The sequence below is a fragment of the Sinohyriopsis cumingii genome, chromosome 10, assembly GCF_028554795.1.
Source record: "Sinohyriopsis cumingii isolate HCF-2022 chromosome 10, ASM2855479v2, whole genome shotgun sequence".
Lineage (NCBI taxonomy): Eukaryota > Metazoa > Mollusca > Bivalvia > Unionida > Unionidae > Sinohyriopsis > Sinohyriopsis cumingii.
In genome coordinates this window covers 98,304,220-98,327,754 of record NC_142970.1, presented here as the reverse complement: position 1 = coordinate 98,327,754, position 23,535 = coordinate 98,304,220, and the positions used below count along the sequence as shown (strand labels likewise).

The 23,535-nt window shown below is 37.5% G+C and overlaps 2 protein-coding genes across 2 annotated transcripts in view; both read left to right on the top strand.

Moving 5' to 3' along the window:
* Positions 1–2,188: 2,188 nt before the first annotated feature.
* LOC149790706 (innexin unc-9-like) overlaps positions 2,189–23,535 on the top strand; it is a 29,085-nt gene continuing 7,738 nt past the window's right edge. The window contains exon 1 of the mRNA XM_089972756.1: positions 2,189–2,327. Within this exon, the coding sequence (XP_089828882.1) occupies positions 2,326–2,327 (2 nt within the window). The 5' untranslated portion in view covers positions 2,189–2,325. The remainder of the gene's footprint in view (positions 2,328–23,535) is intronic.
* Positions 2,196–22,754, top strand: LOC149790707 (innexin unc-9-like). The gene is made up of 2 exons (XM_089972754.1): positions 2,196–2,327; positions 15,451–22,754. Coding segments are annotated over exons 1-2 (1,281 nt in total). The 5' UTR covers positions 2,196–2,325; the 3' UTR covers positions 16,730–22,754.

Here is a 23,535-nt window from a genome sequence, read left to right as displayed (position 1 = left end):
CAATTGATAAAATGGAGACGTTGCAGGTAGTCGTGGACAATTTGGGGATGATAGAAGAGATACGGGTAAAACTGGATGAGGATGACTATTCTTACAGTCCCCATCGAGTCGAGATGAAAATAAACAATTTGAGAAAGTCTAAGGGAAGAGATGAAACAAGAAAAAGAGAAGGAGGATGAAGAGGACAGAAGAAGAACGAAAACATAGAAAATTAAGAGGATAATGAGAAGAGAAAGAAAGAAGAGGGGGAGAAGGAGAAAGAGGCCGAAAAGAATGAGAAGAAGAAAAGAAGTGTAGGACAGAAATTAAGAAGCTGATGGAGAAAAACAAGAAATCAGAAAATAGTTGAAAACCAAAGACCCTTTTCAGGGTCACTCATATGCCTCGAAAAGATATTTATTCTCTTTGTCATATATATGTTTGATGTTCATCAATCTATGTATGTTGTATGTGTTATATATGTATATGTCCCGCCAGTCCCACCTCGCCCAGTGTTCTAGGTTTTTCCCCGATCTTTGGTCCGATTGAGGTCAGCCCCTTGTTACATTGTTACCAATTTCCAGTACCGTGACGTCACGTCACCTGTTCCATTCATATTGTCCCTATACAACAACTCCACTTTCCTTTGTCTGTATACAGGCCCAGTATTCCCCATGTTTATTTCCCCCCATTGTCCGTATATCGCCCCAGGGTCTTTTTGACTGGGATTTTCATTGTCCGTATAAATTTTGTCCGTATATCGCTCCACGACCTTTTTGTCTGGGTTTTCCACTGTCCGTATATCGTCTCCTTTTACTACTTGTATATCACTAGTTAATTTTCACAGAATATAGTAGTCCGCCTACTCAGGTTTGATCATACGCGATGTTTATAAACAAGTGTGGACATTTTTAATATAATACTTTCAATAGTATGTCTGCTACAAGAAATACGCATCAACAAACAAGGATAAAACTGATCAGTCTTGTTTAGTAGAATACCTCTGTCTTTTGCTGCAAAAACGAGATATACAAATTTTCGTAATGTAGTTCGACTGCAGATATGCTCATTAGAATACATAAAGTAGGAGAAATTATACTGTATTTATATAATATTTTTAGTCGATAATATACAAAGCATTTCTTTCCTGTATAACTTTCTATAGTGACCTATTCCTACGTGCGAGATTATATGATACTGTTCTAAACGAGAATATCCAATGGAACAATTAATCACCTGAAATTGTACACGAGAATGGTTCCAGGTCTCTTTTTATTTTTTTTATTTTTTACATAGCCATAATTAGAAATAAGCGGATATGGAAAGAGATTACAATAAGCAGTCCAAATTAATTTAATATACCTCTCATTTAATACGCCATTATACGTTATACCAGAGTAAACATAATATTTCAACCCAGCAAGGAGTTCCTTTTTTCTTTTATATACCAACCATAATGTTATTAATCGTATTACTCATTACAACAGAATAGAACATACAATTATTCAGGATTTGAAGGCAGGTGTCCAAAATACACATGCAAAAGCATACTATGTATTGTTCTTAAGGGGGGGGGGGGCAGAAAAATTCTCCCATATCCCCCAAAATAAGTGTTTATATTTTGTTTGGATTTTTTTTTTGTTTCCCAATAAGGTGCGTGTGTGTGTGTTTTCTCTTTGTAAAATAATTTTGATCAAAATTTATTTAATAAATATTTCATGGGGTATTTGTTTTCCCTAGTGTAATGTACAGGGTTGTTGGTCCAAATTAGCTTCAACTATCCTAGTCGAATTCCATTCCCTTTTTGTTTGAAAGTGACCTTTGCTAAGGGTCTCCTACGTATTTTTCGCTTGTTATTTTAAATGATACTCTACCATGCTCTCCAGATAATGACCCAAAATAGGCGCATTTCCTAACTTTCAAGATCTGTATGCAGAACCGTACGGCCTATTTCTCTATAATTTGGCCTTGAAATTCACACAGCTCTCATATTTTCCTCAAATTAAACTTTTGATACAACCCCCGTAATTCCACGATCCGTGACAAAGAAATAAACTACGCACATGTATACATGAAAGCATGTGATTGGCTCACTAAAGGCGACAGCCCAGTTTCGACATATAGCCTTTATATAGACTACCACTGTTGTCGGTCGAACCATTTTAAATATACCCAAGGGAGCATTATCATCCCCCGTGAAGATAAGATTGTTGTAACAAAGAGGCAAAACTTTAACTGGGTTAAACCCAGTGCTGTCTTTTCCAAGTCAGTGCAGTACGTTAACAGAGGGAGCGAGGGTAATTTCGAGTCCCGTTATACCGAGGAACACAACAAGAAAACGGCAAAATGTGAGTAATAGTTATCTTTATGACTGACTTGTTTACCTACAACATGTAGACGTTTAAATTGCACAAAACTGAGGTAAAACCAGAGCCACTCTATGTGGACCGTGATCACGACTTGCTTGTTCATTGTGAGTAGAGATCAAAGTTCAAACATGGCCATACATGATTTTTATACATCGCTCATAGTCATTTGGCCAAATAATTTTTTGTGTTAAATGTACAAATTTTCCGTTTTAATGGAAGTGTAGTAATAATTCTTATCCCATCTTTATATTCAATATAAAGTTGCTACATATCTTGAATTGCGTAACGTTTTGCACAACTAACTTGAAGATGGACGTTAGTTGAGAACGTAAATATTTAGTCAGGAATTAAATTTCGTCACATATATTTGAATGCTTTTTGAAATGTTTTATTTTACCCAGTTTCAAATTCTAACCATATCTGTTTATTGCCAAATGCACGTTATTCATAAGCCTTACCGAGACTTAATGAATGTCGACGATTGGATGAGTTTTTCTTACATTGTGCGTGTACATTTTAGTAGATATTAAATTCGGACAGGTTTGCATGATCAGGTATGAAGGCAGTCTCTCTATGCAAAGCTTGATTATAGGTTAAAGACGAAGAGTGTTGCGTGGCATATGTATTAAATACTGTAGTGCTGTGAGATTGGAAATGGCGTTCCTTTTGTCTTTTGCGCTCGCCATTTTCCCCACCCACCCCACCGCAGCAGGCAAATACCTTGGGCCCCACTCATCCTAGGGCCAGGCCTGCACCGCATCATCTGAGTAGCATTCGTTTATTTTGAATACAACACCAATGATGACAGTGGAAAGGGAAGTCTTCGTGGACTTTTTGGTAACGTTTGCATTAGCTTAGACAGGTAAATATAAAATATAAAAAGTCCTAGGTAGATAGTAGGACCAGAATTCATCTATTCCGCTGGGCCTCATGGCAGAGGTTTGCTTATGTGAAAATGAGCTTGAGGCAGGATAAATCGTTTGGCCTTTGGAAAGATTTCGAGTGCCTTATTATCAGTGATATGGTACAGACTCGCATATCGTAGCTTTCGTCGTTATCTTTTAAGATTCTGTTTCAAGATCTGGACTACGAAAATAAAGACTTGTTTTGCGCTACACCTCTCAAGCGTTCTTTAACGGGGTCAACTGTTTACGGGGGAAGGGAGAGTGCTGCATTGCATATTTAGTTAGTAACGGTCGAGTTGTCCGATGATTGCATTGAGCTTTATGAACTTGCTCGAGACTTATTTTGATGTGTCCAAAATCGGCGTTCATAGTACATGATATAGTCACTGGGACAAAAGTTGTAAATGTGTCCGAGTCATTTAGATCTCGGTCTATTCGGGATAAAATCCCATGAACACCATTTAAAATCAAATTTTTTTTTTTACCATTTTAGAAATATTTTGTTGTTTTCTGTTTATTTTCTTAGCTGCGGTTTTATTTTTTGATCTTCTGTTTTATTCCGCACTTACCGAAGCAGATTATATTTAAATAATGAGTGTTCAGAAGTCCATTCTTGAAAAGGACCGATTTCCATCAGTTTTTTTCCCAGCTAAAAATAGTATAATCTCTATTTGTTTTACTTAAATGTGATTTGATTTTTTTTAAAACTTCTGACCCAAATTCTCCGCGTGACAGTGGAACCCAGCCATTATCGTTCTGAAGCATAAAGCTAAGATTCAATATAGACGGACGCATAGACGTACATGTTGTTTCTGTGATTCCATATATACGTTAGAATCTGATTGGTCCCGGAAATATTTAATCTATGGCATCATTTTGTGGATTTTCTCACACGATTGATGTGCAGCATGGAATTGCTACAGAGAACGAATGTATTGGCCATATACGCATCTTCATATAAAGGGTATCCTTATCCGTACATAACCATACGTTGTTGCTGTTTTTAGGGTTTAACGCCATTTTTCAGCACAAGATAGGCTATACATGGCGGCCAGTATTAATGGTGTAGGAAGAACCCGGGAAAACCTCGGAAAGAACCACCGACCCACGAGAAGCTACTATCAAGCTTTCTCACATACCCACATTGGCTGAATCCGAGACTCGAACCCACGCAGACAGAGGTGAGATGCTAGTGATCCGTAACTGAGAGCGCTTTAGACCACTCGGGGCCCCCATAACCATACGTAGTATTATAATGTTAACGCGATTTTTGCCGTATCCTTATTTGAAAAATCATACATAGATGTGGAATTTAGTATAAACCGGATTGATCTGATGTCAAAACTGCATCATTCTAAAATTTCCGTTTGTATGTTGCCTGTATGTAATGAAGGTAAGAAAAATTGAACAATGAATCTTTGCACAAATAAGATTAGTAAACATTTAAACTATTAAAATTTTGGATTTACTTTCAGCAGAAGTTTATAATTGAATTATTACGGTCACTAAGTATTACAGAATCTAGTACCATAGATTCCGTGAGGATGAAGAGAAAATGCCCCATCATTCACCAAGCTGACACGTGACACATTTGTCGCTGTTTAAACTATTAACGCTTTGATGTAGTACTGTTTCCGGGTTCACCATGTGCTCTTGTTCGAAAAGTCATTTCTAAACAGCCCTGGCAAAGCCCCCTTGACCTCAGTGTGGCAGTTTATAATGATGTCTAGCAATTGGGCATCATGACACAGGCATTTAGCATCCAGTTTCGTTATCCTGACACCAGTCCGACCAGTCCCAGTCTCTTTGTACCGTTTTATAAGTGTTTGGTTTGACTGGACAGGGCCTTGGTTCGAACCCACGACGTCCCTCATCCGAGGTGGACTCTGTAACCACTTAGGTCACCTGAGCGGTCAGCTGAGTAGTACACGTGATGTATATAAATAGTTTTTAATAAATAGATTATGTTGATGCAAAAATTTCGTTACTTGTCGGGTAGTCCGAGTTCCCTCTGACCCTTGCCACCCAATTTTTGATATTTGGACATTTATGTTGGTGTGTAGGGTCAGAGCGCATTCCTTATCGAAAAGTTGGAATTCGCCGACACCTTACTAGCCGGCCCAGCAAACTTGAACGACCTTTCTTCGAGATATACTTGCATGAAATCTATAGGCATATGATTTATTTTCCCAGAAATTGCGATCATAGCATTTGTTATGTCTTTAATCCGCTGATACACGAGACGAAAGGACATCGTTGCTAAAATTTGACCTGGGTCTGGCCATTTGTATTCCTAGTCACGTGACAACCAAATTCTCGCAACCGACCTCTCAGTGACATCAGGGGTCATACGGTTACGTGATATCAACAACAGACCATTTCTAGTGTTGCTGTAGGAAAACAAATCGGACGTATAAATAAAAGTCATGTAATTTGTATAGAAAAATAAAAAAAAACATAACTATTCTCAAAATATTTATTGTGAAAACAACGACGAAAATTTGTAAAGGGGCCATCCATAAATGACGTTACATGATTTTGGCCGATTTTTTTACCCCTACCCCCCCCCCCCCCCGCCCCGTCACACATTTTTTAAACAATTTCCTTCCCCTCGTCACACAGTCACAAATGTGTGACCTCCTCCCCAGGTGCGTGACGTCATTCGACGGTCCCAAATGTTGCAGAATTTTTAAGAAAACCAGATTCACTAGATAAGCACGTGTCAATGTGATAGTCACGTGACACCAACAAAAAACATTGCTCGGTAATTCTTGAAGATGGTTTTCTCCACCCTGCTGCGATCCCGACAGGTTTCTGTTCGTTGTTCTCAGAATAAATATGTTGAGAAGTAAGTGTGCATTATATTATTAAGTGACTTCTATATAATATGCCCAAATTATATGTCCAACAACTTGGGAAATTTGTTTATTGTCGCTATCACGTGACTATATTACTTCTGATGTCATTGATGTGTAGGTTCCAAGATTTGTATAGTTGGCCAGATCCAGGTAAAATTTCAGCAACGACGTACTTTCGCCAAGTCTGTCAGCGGATTAAAGACATGACAAATGCTATGCTCACGATTTTTGAGAAAATAAATCATATTCCTATAGATTTCATGCAGGTATATCTCGATGAAAGGTCGTTCAAGTGTGCTGGGTCGGCTAGAAAGTGGCTATCCCATGCCGACACCAAGTGGTGTCGGCGAATTCCAACTTTTCGATAGGGAATGCGCTCTAACCCTACACCCTAACAGAAATGTCTAAATATCAAACATGGGGTGGCAAGGGTGAGATGAAACTCAAACTACTTATCGGGGGAATGGGGAGGGGTGGGCTAAACGGGTATGGGAGGGTCATCGGGAGGTTAACCATAGTTGGGAGCCAGAATGCAGATCTCTTCGTAGAACCCATGGTCTAAATTTAACCAACCAACTATGGAGAAAAGATGATGTAAATACTACAATTCTTGGTTGTATCACACTTATTCCACCTCCAGCTTTGGGCTTTCTAGTGTTCACACGTGCTATAACCTGGACAATGATTAACGACATTGCAGGTATATTTTAAAACTTTTTAAGACACATTTCGATGTGTACGAGTGAAACTTCAATAAATCTTAGGAAATCGCGGTTAAATGGCATTATGATTTTAGTGTATATGTATAATAATTACAAAGGATCATGGATATATAAAATCATATATTGTCATCTCTGCCTGAGACCAAATCCTATACCATACGTCAGATTTTAAAATAATCATAATTGTAAAGTCGTGTACATTGCCCTCGATAATGTGTTGTAGTAAGATGTCTTGTTATTAAATACAATGCATATCAATTAGTAACAATGGTACACTATTTAATATTCGTAAGCAGTGATGCCGGTAATTGAATACTCTATTAAAATGAGACGCTAACCGGTCAGTATATTCACCTGGCGTGTTATTTCATCGCACATAACATTATATAATTGCTGAGTCAACAGGACGATTCGATCTCAGCAGTGTCGGAGTTGTGTAAATTAATGCGCTGTTACTGACAATGAATGTCAGTCGGATTTGCATTCCGTTTATAAACCCGGATAGGCGCAGTTTAGCGGTGGCCTTCAGTGTGACGTCACACGAGTTACTACCTCATTTCTAAACTTAAACGTTTGTAGCTCCAGTCTCAGACAAAGAGATAATAACATGTCGTGCCGGTACAATTATTTAAATTATAAAATAAATGCCTTACTTATTAAAAAAAAAACAACTAATAAAGCAAATTAACTTTTAATCAATTTATTAAAGCAGTATTAAATTAATCTTACAGGTCACTTTGTATATACTTCTTGTTGCCTAGCAACCTGTATGCAAGGATATTTATTTGCACATGTCTTTAGCAATGTTTATTAACCTATTGTTGTGATTTAATGCATGAACTGTTCTTTTAAGATCCATTTTAGAATTGGTTTTTTTTCTGATTTCTAGTTGTATTGTTCTTTGAACTATTTTAAAATCCGGACTCCCCTTCCGGCCCGAATTTCAGTCAACATATGATCATTTAATAATTTTTTTAAAAGTGAGTAGTAACACAGGATGTTTGCACTTGTCGTTAAGTCCATGCCCTGAATATTTGTATCATTTCTGTCGCATAATGTCAATTTAACGATACAATAGCTCGTGTTCTAACACGGGGTACACATTTTTTGCTGTCAGTTAAAATCACGGTATTTTTCCGAAGAGTGGGGGGCATTTAAGATCGATTTTAAAATGGTTTTTATTATTTAAAAGGGTTCTTATTATCACGATGTTCTTTATTCCTGTAATTTATTTTAAATGATTTTTAACTAAAAGTCCAATTGACATAACAACATTGTTTCACTACACTTATTTAAAGACCTTCTTGGACTGCACTACAAAGTTCTCACTCAAATAAATACAGGGTTCCCACGCTGTCGGGAAAAAGTCGGGAGACATGAGTAAAAAATTCCGACCGTAAAAAGACCTTGAATTTCGCAAATGTTGATGAAATTCGGGGACAGGACCGGGAATATGCATCATTTGAGTGCATGCAATAAACATGTATGCTGAGTCAATCCAAACGACCAGTGGATTAGATTCATCTAGTAGACTTATTTTCAGTCAGCTTGATATCCGTATCTGTCCTTACGTGGAAGCTATGAAAACCACTTTAGCATCACAAGAGGCAAACATATCGAGTGATAAATGCATGAGGTGGATATGAAAGTTACTTGTTGTCTCAGAGATTGTGATTATTAAAATCGGAGTTGATGAAACGTGACCTGGTGCTCGCGATTTGCATTGCTAGTCGGATGAGTACACTAGCAACCCACATTTTCAAATGTTGTCGAGACAAAATAAAAAAAATGAAGAAAAAAAATGAAACTCGTATCCTGGTTGTAATCAAAATACAAAAACGAAAGAACACAAAAGTTTTCCATATTTATATATTCCGAGAACAACTTCTGGAGTTTTGTTGCATCACGGGACTACCACCTTGACATGTGCTCTCTGCTTGATAAATCAGTCGGGCCAGATTGCTGGTTTTTACAAAAGGTATCTGGCTTTAATTTAATATAATTGAATTTGTCTACAACAACATTAAAATGGAGTTTATTGTTGAAATGACGTGACTAATGGACTTCCGATGTCGTTTGAGATTCGTGAAGTGACTAGTAATACAAATGGCTAGTACCGGTCAGGTTTCATCAGTGCCGTAGTTTTGTCTAGTCTGTCGGCGGAATAAAGACATAACGAGAAAATAAATCATTTTTCTATCGATTTCATGCAGGTATAAGTCGATGTAAGCGACTAATATATGTCGCTATCGCACCGCCGCGGCAAATTCCAAAGTTTCGATCTGCAGTTGCAGCGACCCCACAAACCCCAACCTAAATGTCCCAAATATGAAAAATGGGGTGCGCATATTCGGAGAAAACCCAGATTAGAAAACGGACTGATATTCGTTTTAATCCAAATTTGTAGTCCAAATTGTTGAATCTCAGAGTTGAAATGAAAATTCTCGTCCATTGTATTATATATGTTACTGTTCTAGCCCCTATATCAATACAGGTTTGGGGACTCGTTTAACGAACTACAAGAAGACAAGTTGATTTTACAGAGAATTCAGTCCTTGTTTCTACAACAGTATAAAATTTTGAAGATCTTTTGGCAAAATTTAAATCAACCCTTTTGAATATGTTTTTTAAATGATGGGTCTGTTTCGTTTGGGTCGATTTAACCTTTAATTGACACTTCTTTTGCAATTTTCATATGTGGGCTTTCTCATCGTCGAAATGTGGTGTTCTTTTTGGAATTATGGACACATCAGTATTGATGCGGTGTTACTAATACTATGCATGTTGAGACTGTAAACGGTCATCCTGCGGCTATTCTGTTGTAGCTTTTATGACCATGGGTCATCCAAAAGGCCATAATAGCCATTATTTCACTAAGCATCACAAAAGGACAATGACGGAAAGTGTTACTGTAGGCCAGCCAAAGGGTATAAAAACACTGCGCTCATGCAATTATATCACCACAGGAACTCCTGTACAACACAAAGAAAAGAATGTCATCTTATTCTTCGCGCGTAACATTTTATTTTAAGTGCTTTGGCGTTGATTAATTCAGTTCAAACTTTTATTATATGAGAGATGCAACGTATATTCAGCACGTTGTCGGCTTGCTGAAATGTACACATTATATTTGCGCTATCAGATTAAAACCAGATCTACACTTTCACCGAGGCTAGTGGGGGTCCGACTTTAATCGGATTGGCTTTTTGACTCGCTTGAATTAACCATTTTTAGAATTTTGCAGTAATTGACTAAGAAATAAATGCATTTCGGTTCACTTTGTTCTTAGCAGTGCTTGTTTAGGAAATGATTGTTTCAGTTTCGTTTTATTGTCAGTTCTGATTGGTTAAGATATAATTGCGTTTCATTTCACATTCTTCTCGCTCAGAGTTATGTTATGTCAGAGACTCGAGTACTTCAAGCTATCCTAGGATGTATACATATAAAAATAGTCGACCAGAACAATGTAAATCTAACGAAAATAACTACATGTACATTGGCTTCAACCGTGCCCTATTTATGGAAAGACTGCCATGATTTCACTCAGTGATTGCTCTGAGGTATAATTTGTTTTCAAGATGCACATACACAAAAGTAGCTAGATTGGTGAAAACAGAAACTCAGCTTCACTAATCGGACAGTGCCATCTTCATTCACTTTATAGACACTGACAGTCTTCAATAGACACTTTATAGACACTGACAGTCTTCAATAGACACTTTATAGACACTGACAGTCTTCAATAGACACGTTCTAATGGCATTCCACCAGACTATGAATACATGCAAGAAGGACATGAACACAAAGGAGACATTGCAGTCGAAACATTGATTTTAAAGCAAAAAAAATACTAACGGAAGCATGTAAATATATTAAGCAAGGTCATTTTTAACAAGTCTGGTTGAAGCAAATGCAGCACTCGATTTACTTGCATATAAAAGGCTTAAAAGCACATCTAGGCACTTCCTATTTTGAATCTTTAGTAACTTTTGAGATTACATCTCAGAAGGCATTCACTATATATCATCATTAGACTTTACAAATAGTCTACCAGTATGGATGGCATCAGCGGTTTGCAGTACTCATATTTTAAATTTTAAAATAAAATGCTTTTGAAGATAAATTCTCAATGCAACACTGGCGTTCTCATATTGCATATAGGTAACTGCATTCCGACAGTAGTTTATATTGTTGTCTATTCATTTCTAAGTGATTTTTGTACATGTGTATTTGCTTGTTAGGCCGTGTACTCCGGTTAATTATTTCTTTAGACAGATTTCAAGGTCAAAATCTTGACTTTGAGTTAGCTTCTCGTGGGTCGGTGGTTCTTACCGGGGTTTTCCCGGGTTCTTCTTCCGTCATTAATACTGGCCGCCATGTATAGCCTATCGTGTGCCGAGAAATGGCGTTAAACCCTACAACAACAACATCATGACTTTCCGTAGCATTGTCCATTGTCAGGCGGTGTATTAGTGTCTTAAATTATTTCGTTGTAAAGGGTTATACACTTTTAAAAACACAACACATTCTGTTTGAGATACATTGTGAATTTTTTTAAGCACCATGTCACGTGGCACGTCAAATGCTATCCTTGATGACGGAACAATACAGCACTAAACGATCGAACGACTAAGAATATGAACATGTGGAAAAATCATTTATTTTGTATGCTTCAGTAACAAAATTGCTTTAATTGACGGAAATACTTTATCATCCTCATTTTCAAATTATATTAGGTGTTAATTATTGTTATATCCCGCTTAGATGTCGCCACTGAAAGGGCCATTCCATTTGCATTCGGACCACACTTACTATTTGCGAAACAAGGATTGGCCGAGAAATTGCGAATCAATCGTATGGTTATCCATTAGTATAAATAGCCGAAGTGGTCAGAATAGATTACGGTTTCCTTTTTGTCCAAAAAATTCCAGCGAACACAAGGTATGACTCTTCGGGCAAACTGTTCGGCGATCATACTACCGTTGCATACTTATATAATTTGAAACCATTTAAGATTTTAATCTTGATGCCATTGTGCATTATCGCAGTAAAATGGGCAGATCCTCGTACCTCAGAAAAGTTTATACAAGGTTCGATTTGGCAGATAGTGCGACAAAACTCTTTGTGTTCTGGCAGATTAGCGCAATGGCTCTGTGACGTAATTTGTTTACATGTAGCTGTGTTCCATTTTCAAGAATCTTAGCAGCTCTTGTAATACTATCATTCAGCTAGAGTTGCAATCAGCGACTTAACAAAACAAGGGATAATCCATATTCCAATTGTTTTCTCATAAAGTGATTACAACTCATTATGGCAGGGTACCCATTCGTCTTGTTGCAATAGAAGTATTTACCCATAAGACCAGACATGCACGGCCATATTGCTTACGAACAAAACTGGAGTGTACACATCTAATGCTTACACTGAAATGTTGCCCTGCTCATATCGGTATTTACAAAAGGGGACTTAGTGTTAGGATGTTGCGCAATTTGCCCAGATCTTATTCGTTTAACTCTGCCGACAGAAACTTAGCAGCCGTGTTACATAGCTTGTCCTTTTCGCTCGCCTAGGGCTATTTTTAGGCATGATGTCATTACTTGTGGCGTCACATCCTCCTAATTCGTACCTACCCTATTCGTCTTACACACGCTTTGATATAAGACAAAGAAACAACGTGTACGGTATATGTCTGACACGATATCGACATTGTAATTTTAATTTAGTGGTACGTAAACGTCGCCAAGTCACTGTTCCAGATATGTCTTGCTCATGTTAATTATGTGCTTTCCACTACTCCTGCCCTAAACTGTGATAAAACTACCTCATAGCTTTGGACTTAATGGTCCTATAGTTACGTAGATAACGTTTTCTCCCTCCCCCTGTCGGTTATCAATACAAATTTATGTGATTTGTTATTTTTTAACGTGACGCTACTAGTTTCTAGCAAATATTGAGCAGCGCTCCAGTGGCCTATAGTAGTTAGACCGTCCGCCCCAGACGCGGGAAGTTGCGGGTTTGGTTCCCTGCAGCGTGATATCAAAGATTTTTAACACTTACACTAGCAGCGGCCTAACTTGGTACTCGTTGTTGAGAGGTTAGTGCTAGGACTGGTCAGACTGGTGTCAGGATAATTTGACAATGTGGGACATGATGCATTATGTCTGCGGCATGATGCCGCAGTGGTAGACATCGTAATAAGCTGCCACACTGCAGACGTAGTAGCTATATGACTGAACTTTTCTGAAAGCTACGTTAGAAATTCAAATCACACACGCACACGAACACACGCATACGTTTTTGACGAAATTGCTTCCCGGCCAGTTTTGATGTAATTTTTTAAAACGCATGTTTAAATTATCACCTTTATTTGCTGCGCATAAACATTGTTCAAAGTTTGTCATTTAAATTGTTAAACATTTTCAAACATGTTTGCTATATATGATTAACAAGTTAGACATTTTCTAGATTTATCTGATTAGAGTGTCCGAAACATTTGTCTTTTTATTTTATGATTTGTGTTGTGCTTTAATTATTATGCATTTTCATATATTTATTGCCGTTACTCGTACATTATTTTCATTTTGTATGCTGTGGTTTGAATTTAAATAACATTATAACCTAATATTTTTTTCTCCTGAAACGCTTTCTTCTTAACTTCGAAAAGCATAGAAAATTTCCGCTTTACGGGTATGCTGAGAAATTATGAGGCTGACTACTGGTGGGACTCGAACCCGCTCCATGCAAGTCGGGAGTCCAACACCTAAACCAATGATCCGTTGTGGTTACTCTTGGTGGAAATATGAGTGGTATTCAAGTTAATAATGCAGGAATGGGCCCAGGTGGGTGGGGGTGTAGGACACATCCATGAGTCTGTGTGGACCATTAGTGGTTGCACACACATTGTTGTATTGTTATGGTACCGTGGCCGATATCATTATATTTGGACTGGCCCAGCGACAGTGCTGGTTTAAACTTTGGTTGACTGTTTATTTATTCAATATTCCGAAGATAACTCCCAAGATACATGTATGCGTCACTGCTGATGTGCATCGAATTATACAAACGTTTAGAAAGCAACCAGTAACCTTTTACACCCCATCCCATAATGTATTAAACAAGACCGTTTGTGATACTGCTGAGGTTTGAGGCACGCGCGTTACAGTAGTTTACGAATTTTAAAGAGTGATATTTCATAAGTAAGGCGAATAAAATACTACACTTAAAGTACACTTATTCAGCCCATTTGTTTAAAAAAGGATAGAATGAATCGGGCAGTATACTCATAAACATTTGATCATCATAATTATGTGCATGGAGTTTTCGAATGTCGCACATTGTGTGAAACGTTCTGTAAATTATATTTTTAATATAATCACGTATGGACCGTTTCAGTGGCACACGGTTTATGAACAAAAGTTATTAAATGGGATATCAGTACAATGTTACATTGCCAAGGTATCATGCAACAAATACATGTACGTCAAACTCAATCCACCATTCCATCCCCATCTGTAACAGTGAAATGCATAGTTGGTGGCTGTTCCAGATTTATTTTTGTTGCTGTTTTGTTTTCAATTTGCAATATGACAATGAACATTTTTAAAGTAGCTTTGTCGCATGTTTTTCAAGCATTTATACTCCGTCGTTTTTCGTGCGATTCATGCAATTTCTACGATAGTCTAAACAAAAGATGATCAGCGACACTAGCAGCTATGTATTCCAACGCCTACATCGCATGCCACTTACCCGGATGAGCAACGTCATGTATATTTGGACCTTACGTAAAATTGTCCGGGTCATTTTGTGCTGTGGATTTCTAGTCTCCCCCCCCCCCAATAGTACGAACGTGGCTCTGTGCCCAGTTTTTTGGAAGATTCACTGTTGCACAACTGATGTTAGGACTGGTTTGCTTTCAAGTGTCCAAAACGCTGCATAAAATAGTTCTTGCGCTAGATTCACAAGCAAACAATGTACGATAAAAACAGTATGGAAAATCTTCATCCGCATGATATTGCAGCAATAGACGGTCCATTATGGCAGGATATAATTAGCAAATGAGAACGGTATTTTAAATCACTTGAAGACTCGTCATGTAGGGAAGTGCTACCTTTAATTTAGGTATTTTAGTCCGAAGTTCGTATTTATCGTGTAGGATCCAAGACCGCTCACCCTCCTTCCAGTTATCTCCCTTCAATCGTATATCTGTAAAAAGATCCGAATAGGCTGCTGATCTTTCACTGATACCTGCAAGGTCAGATCCTGTGTATCGTGTGCATAGATTATGGTAGAGAAAAACGGTTTACAAATCACCGAGACTCAATACAGTACATTTGCTTAATATGTTGCTTGAACTTAACAAGTTTGCAGTGGTTTGGGCGTTTGTGATTAATTCTAGATTTTAAAGAAATTTGTTAATGATAATAGTAATAATACACAGAGGCCTTATACATTTCGTTTTACATTCCGATATCCTTAAAGAAAATTAAGAACTTAATGTTACTCGTTTCTACTGCTGTAGGAAATAGACCCTTCTTGCCAAACTCTGGTAATGGAATTTATAAGGCTTCTCGTACGAATCTGAAAGGGTGCTTATGACTGTTTCCCTCTCTTTCCTTAGGGTAAGCGGTATCTTGGACGCTGTTCCATCATTCACGAAATTTCGTGGGAGTAGAAACGATGATTTGATCGACCGGGTGAGTCATGTGTACACCGTGCTTATCTTAGTCATTTTTGCCGTCGTCTCCACTACGAGTCAATATGTGGGCAACCCGATACACTGCTGGTACCCTTCCGAGTTTAGGGGCTGGTACGAAAAATATGCGGAATACTTCTGCTGGACCTCCAGCACGTATGTCGTGTCGTGGGAAGAACCTATTCCGTTCGATGTGTCAAAGCGTAAAGACACTGAGATCACGTACTACCAATGGGTTCCACTGATACTTGCTTTGCAGGCCTTTCTCTTTAAGCTGCCACATCTCATCTGGAAAATGCTGCACGATGGGGCAGGAATTAACCTCGATAAAGTTGTTGAAATGGCCTCAAAGACCCAACTTGGATCGTCTGAAGATCGTGAACAGACCATTCGCCATCTTGCCTTACATCTTGATAAATGGATGGACACGGAAAGGACATACAGATATGGGCGCCTTGTTCGGCTTCGCGATAAAATAGTACGCTACTGTTGTTTCATCTGTAGTAAAAGAACAGGAAAGTACCTTACCGCTCTCTTCCTGGTCACAAAAGTTCTCTTTCTTGGCAACGTCATCGCACAGTTCTTCCTTCTTAACGCATTCCTTGCCACAAACTATAACATGTATGGTTTCGAACTTATTGACTCCCTGAAAAAGAATGATCATTGGAAAGAAAGTCCAAGATTTCCTCGTGTCACTTACTGCGACTTTCAGGTCAGACAATCGGAGAATCTCCAACGATGGACCATCCAGTGTGTTTTATCGATCAATCTCTTCAACGAAAAGGTTTTCATATTTCTGTGGTTTTGGTTTTTCTTTGTCGCTACACTTGCATGTTTCAACCTTTTTAATTGGATATACATTATTTCCTTGAAAAGAAATCGTTTCCAGTATGTGAAGAAATACCTAAAAGTCAATTTACAGCTTGAGAACACTTTTGATAAGAAGCTTTGTTACCGATTCGCGGACTACTACTTGAGAGATGATGGTGTTTTTGTTCTACGTGTTATCTCCAAGAACTCCACAGATTTGGTCATAATTGATCTCGTCACCTGCCTTTGGAACATCTTCCTTGACAAACAAAACAAAGCAAGAAGGCCCAACATTGACGCTGAAGGAACTCTCCGTCCATTCGAGACACAGCCCGACATGGCAGAAGAAGAAAACGAGACTGAGACTGCTGCGTCTTTAAAAGATGCTTACTAATGTCAGTGGAAATTAATCAATCAGCAACGACGACTGGCAGAACTTTGGATGAATTTTGAACGCTATGTCTAGCATCTAGGAGTTTAGTATTGTGAAAATTCTCACATAAACTTTGTGATAATCAAAACGAACAAACACGACTGTTGACATTATCTTTAATACAAGTTAATAATTTTTGACGTTATTGTTAGAGCTGAATAGATTATGCGATCGCTTTTGGTCCGTCGTCCATCTGTCGTCCGAAATCACACACGAAACATTGCAGACTACGAAGTTATTCATTATATGATCATATTGTAAAATGGTAAACTTCTTAAAATATTCACGTTAAGTTTTTGATAATCAAAAAGAACAAACGCGAGTGTTGGCAATATCTTTAATAGTAAAAGAGTAACTGTCTTACATCCATTATCGCCGCCACAGGAGTCGTCTTGAAAATCGTCTTATCTCTGCTCTTCGCAAACGATGTCTGTAACTAGATGACTCATTTACTTTATTGGCTTAAATGAAACTACCTGTATAACATATCCAGTATGACCGATATGTTGGCCATCTTGAAAACCTTGTCATTGCTACCCTCTTTTGATAGGATTGCTGTAATGACATTTGGTTTTCACTAAAAGATATCTTATGATTTCTTGTTGTCTTTTAAATAAAATAATGTACCTCAGACATCCATAATGGCTGCCACAACGGATATGTTAAAAATGTTGCCACAATTCCTGAAGGGATGATCATGGCGTTTTCAGTGAAAGTCATGCGATATCAGCTTGGTAATAAACTAAAATCGTGCTGATAAAGCACTGACATGTACGCCAGAGCTTTTTGTTGTTCCATTTCGACATTGGCATTTCCATAAAAGGTCTCCAGAATGGATGGTCTTACGCACATTAGGTTTTCGCTAAAACAGTGCAGCTATATATAATTAGTTTTGATTTAAATGGTGCTCACGTGACCTCCAACATGGCAGCATAACCATCGCAACAAAAACTTGTTAGCATTACTACTTCTGCATGAATGGTGGCATAGTGCGTTTTCACAGAAACGCAGCTTGAAACGTTTATTTCGTTCTGAATGATAACCGTGTACAAATAAATGACCAGCATATTCACACATTGTGAAGCATTTTTAAAACCAGACATAATTAAACTTGTGGTCAGCTTAAAGATCATTGCTTGCTTTTGTGTTCTTATTAATCATATGAACACAGCAACTTATAATAATACCATTGTATTTAGGTACTTTCAAATGAACATGTTGATCTCACTCCGACATTGATTGTATGGTCAATGGTCTTGACCAGACTTTTGGTTGTACTTGGTGTCAGCATGACATAAATAAACATGAATGGATTATTTTCGGCCAGTCTGTGGACCTATCTGAAAACTTCCTTGACTGAAAGCGCTTCAGTTAACCCCACTCACCAGTCAGCACCCCCAATAAATTTTGTTTATTGACTTCGTCAAAGTAGCAAGCTGGTTTAACTTGATATTGTCCGAGATAAACTGAATTATCTTCTGCCAAGGATATCAGGTTCAAGGTCTAAGGAGGTAATACTTTTTATATTTATTACTTGCAGATGCGATGTGAACATGTTAATACGAACATAAGAAAGTAGTTTTGTTACCAAGTTTAGTATGTTTCGAGTTTGTGACGAGTTGAAGATGGTTTAAACACCTTGCAGGATCATTTTTATCTTGAATAATCCTGGCAATTATTTCTGTGAGTTAGGGACTCTTGTTTAAAAAGAACGCGTAAACACATTGATGCACTTGAACACAGTGGCATAAACCACGCGCTTTCATTATCTAAATTTTACAAGTGCATGTGAGACGCACACTGTACGTATCAAAGAATATGAAAGACAGGAGATTATTATAATCCTTATTTCCTACAAGTCGGGGAAACTAAAATTCCTTGTGTGTGTTAATGTCCATCTAAATGAGTTTTTTGTATCGTTTCACCAGTTTGTACTTGACGGCCTTGTGTGTCAGTATTGACATTATCACTGGATGATGTTCCTTTGACTTAAATGTGGATCATTCGTTGCTGTCGTGCCATTTGTACATAGCATTCATGCCTATGTTATATAATCATAAAAGTTTTTCTTTTGTTTTTTTTAAAGTTCGCCTATTGATTTTGGTTAATATATTTGTTTATTGAAAAAGTTCATTAATGTTTGTAAGTTACGAATATCCATGTTATGTAGAAGACAGTTTCTAATATTTAAAATTGTGAAGTCTGCAAACGAGGTAGGGTGGGTGAGTGGTACTACGTCTGTTATTTTGTGTACATTGGACAATTAACTTTCGACGAAGAAATGGTTCGTTCATGTAGGACTTTCATGGGCATTGTTAGAAGAAGGCACAATAATGCGATATTGTTACCGAGTCATTTATAAATATTCTTCTTTATCAAATAATTGTTATGTTAAAAAGATGTGAAACGTGATTTTTAATGTAGTTGCCAACTGGGCTACTTGAATTAAATCTGGATAGCCCTAAGTTGATGGCGGCAGAAAGGCTTCGAACAGAGTATTGTTTAGCCCTCTGAACCTTTTTATCATGAATTTGTCCTTTAAGGCTATAAGAAGTTTAGGTCATTGAAGAAGATACTATTTTTGCGCTGGTGTCGCGGATTGGGTTATCTAAATTTGAATACATGACTAACTTCAGTACCAATAATACAAAAAAACAAAGACATAAAGTGAAAATAACTGTAAATAAATCAATTCGTTACATATCCTCTTGCTTTTGGTTCCCAGGATTTACCTGTGAAATAGACGTCCAAAGTGTTTATTCATTATTAGCGACTTGTTTTTAAATTAAGTGCATACATTTTAAAAGTTATTGGTTGTGCAGGTTTCAATTCTGCCTTTACGTAATCGCGTATAAATACGGTAGCTATAGATATTGGAGCCAACAAAAAGTAGGACGTTGATCAGAGAGAAACGTGTACGTTTAAGTTAATTGCAAGATTGGACTTTACACAAGTAGAAATAAATTATGGGAGAATGGTTGAGTTACAGTTTGCATTCCACACGCACACATGTATACACTTTATGTCCTTAGAGGAACGACTCGTAGACCGTGCAAGAAACTTTGCATTATGAAGTTCGTATTGTCGTATAGTAGTCAATATTAACCCGTCTTTGGTGTATGTGCGACTCTCATTGCCTGTAAAAAAGTCTCACATTAACTAAGGTGGTAGGAGGCCCTTCATCATAAAGTGCCCAACCACAACCACCACCATCACCATTTCACAAATGGCGGTATCCCTGGAGGGACTATCCAAACTGCCTGGCCTATAATATGGCCCTGAAAGGAGTGCAAGTTCACAGTGACAGGACATTTGAAAAGCAAATGATGGATTAATGACTTCGGTCATCAGTTGACTGATCAAAATTAAAACTTGTATTTTTACATATTGCACAGACGAAAAGTCGGCAAATTTGCATTGTGCTTGTCTTCGCATGTTACCGTCGCCTTTCAGATTCTGACTTTAAATTGCAATAAATTGCATTTGGAAAACTTTCATCCAGTCTTCAAAATGGTGTTCGTGCCTCTATATACAATGTTAAAATGGTTAATTTGACCTTTTATAATCGAACTCGCGTAACTTGACGAAGAGCAATTCAATTGACACCTGTAAAGCAACGGCATCTAAGCTGGTAGATTGTTGTAATCCACGGGTCGCGGATATAATACCAGCCCAGCCATGGTTGGTATTTTCAGTTAGTCCCGGTACTTGGCTCGCATTTCATCAGCGTAATACCGCGTTAATGTGTTAACATTATCATTGAAACCAATAAGCAACTCTAACTTGTGAATAGCAATACATATTTTATTATTTGTTTTATAATTAAGAAAAAGAACTATAAATTAGTTTAACTTCATTATAAACCACATTTAAGTGAACATTGTACATGCAAGTCCTACGGCCCTATTGGAACCAAGTTTCTAGTTTCCAGCGTTACTCGTCAGAGTTTAAAATAAAGGTTGTATTTTATTTTCCTTCATGTCCGTGGAGGGATTTGCAGTCAGTTCGTGGGGCAATGCATTTAATTCGATATTGTTATTCTAGGCCGGACCATTTCTTCTGTTATTGTAGTATACACAATTAACACAAGGAAATGTTTATGTGAGTTATTTAAGAAATGGTGTTGTTGTTGTAGGGTTTAACGCCATTTTTCAGCACAAGATAGGCCATGGCGGCCAGTGTAAATGGTGGAGGAAGAACCCGGGACACCCCCGGAAAGAACCACCGACCCACGAGAAGCTACTGGCAAGCTTTCTCACATAACCACATTAGCCGAATCCGAGACTCGAACTCACGCAGACAGAGGTGAGATGGCAGTGATCCGTAACGGTGGGCGCTTTAGACCACTCGGCCACTCGGGGCCCCTAAGAAATGGTGTTCCAGTTGATAGATTTTGCGTTCGTGACCATATTTTACCAATTCTTATACCGTGACATACGTCCATATTGCCGCAATGTATATGGAGTCGTCAGAGGAGCTAAATACATTTTACACATGGGCATAATTAAAGTATTTTAAATACTGTACATTGCAGTTTGCATATTTTTGTTTATTTTTTTTTTCGAATACCATAGTGTTTCATGGTCAGAGTAATCTCTCATTCTTTAGACCACATTATTGGGGAACGAGGCATTGCAGTAACCTCTGCGTCGATATTTTCGCGGTCGACTTTAAATTAATGTTTTGGTTGAAAGTTTGGATTTGAATTTAATTACTAAACACCATTGATAGATTCGCATCTTCATATGACTATTCATTGCACGAAATGGTTGTTTACCGCTTAAATCTAGGGATCAATGTCACATTCATGGAAAATCAGCGCTGTGGTTTTGGTTAAAGTTTTTCCTTTGGTAATATTTTTTTGCTCATTGTCTTCCCTTATATGTTTGTATTTCCAAGATATGATTTCTTTCCTTTCTCTATCATAAGCTTCATGAAGCTAGGAAGATTGCGAAAAGCTCGCTTGACTTGTTTTTGTTACTTTGCTGTCACATTTTACAGCATTTCGTTCATCATGGGATCATTATACAGTCCCACGAATTGTTGTTTAATGCATCCAATTGTTTCATTGCCAGATCCACGATGTCTTTTATGAGATTGAATATATGCTTAGGATTTCTTTTTTTTTTATAATTTTTTTATTAGTGCTATTTCGATATTATGATCACGTCACAAAAATACCTCGTTAAAAATTCAGCTTGATACATGTACTTTTTATTATCTCGTGTATATCTTTCATTATGGATGCAGATTGAATTCAACGATACAACTTTCTTTTTCTATCGTCTTTCATTGTCCTTCAGTTTTCAGTTTATAAATAATGAATAATCAATAACCATTATTCGGAACGCTTCAGACAAGCTTCCAGTATTCATATAATTTGGTTTCAAATACAAATAGCTAGGCATATATGTGTGCCAGTGCAATTTTATAGAATGTGATGGTCGTCAACTCGAGTTTTGTTTTGTCTAGCTGTAGGTCTGCAAATTACTGGTTAGAAATCTCGTACATGACAATTATTCGACATCCTTTTACACATTATTTGAGAAAGTGAAGTGGTAACATGTTAAGGATAGGGTAAAATATAGTATGTAGTTAAAACAACTTGGCATCATATTATCTAAATACTCTTGCCAGTCTTGGAAGACCGTTGTTGAGTCACACGTTCTTCCACAAAAAGTCACACAATATCCCAAAATAAGAAGCAGAAATGTTATCCAATGTTATTAGGTTATGTACAGACCTTGCGGTCTTTGCATGCAAATTCATTTACGAACTTGCCGCATTTTATATCTTCCAATCTGTGATAATGTAAATAATGTACATTTTTATATCTCGAATCTGTGAGATGAGCTTTCAGCTCGGCCGTCCATCGAGAATAAAAATTATTATTATTATTATTATTATTATTATTATTATTATTTACTGTACATGAGTGATTGTTGAGTGAAGATTTTTGAGTTTATTAAATTTTAAAGAAATGTTACGTTGGTGTCTAATATAGTTGTTGTTCTTTTCTGACGTTATCTAGTGCAAACGTCGCTGTCTGTATGTCAGTTACAGACACTGATATTAACAGGGTTCCCACGCTAACGGGAAAAGTCGGGAGAAATTATTTTTAAAAAATCCGGACCGTGAAAAGTCATTGAATTTTGCATATATTTACGAAAGTTGATGCCCAAAACAATCACGTAATTGAGTCGTGACTGAACTGATCATGAGTTAAATTTATCGAGTTCTAACCAGAATATTAGGAAGTTGCCCTATGGATCATTTGGGTGCTTGTCATAAATATGTTTGTTGAGACAGTCCAAGCGCTCAGTGGATTAGATTATAGACAGTTCGATATCCGTATCTTTTTGTTATAGGGACCGTATGAAAACCAGTCTAGAGGCCAACATGGTGGCGTTAAAGCATAGCCGCTTGGCGGATGGGCTAGCAAACTTAAACGTTGTTAAATCGAGTTATACCTGCATGAAATCGATATGAAAAATATTTATTGTCTCAGACATAGCGAGTATCAAACTCGGTCTGTCTTTAATCATCTGCTGAAAGACGATAAAACTAATGCGTTGATGAAATTTGAGCTGGTACTAGCGATTTCGATTGCTAGTTGCACGAACATACAGAATCTCACAACCGCCATTTTCAAATATTGTAGGGGAAAAATATGAAATGAAAGTCATATACTAGTTGTAATTAAAATATCAAAAATGAAAGAGCACAAAGTTCTATTTATTTATTCCGAGATCAACTTCCGGAGTTTT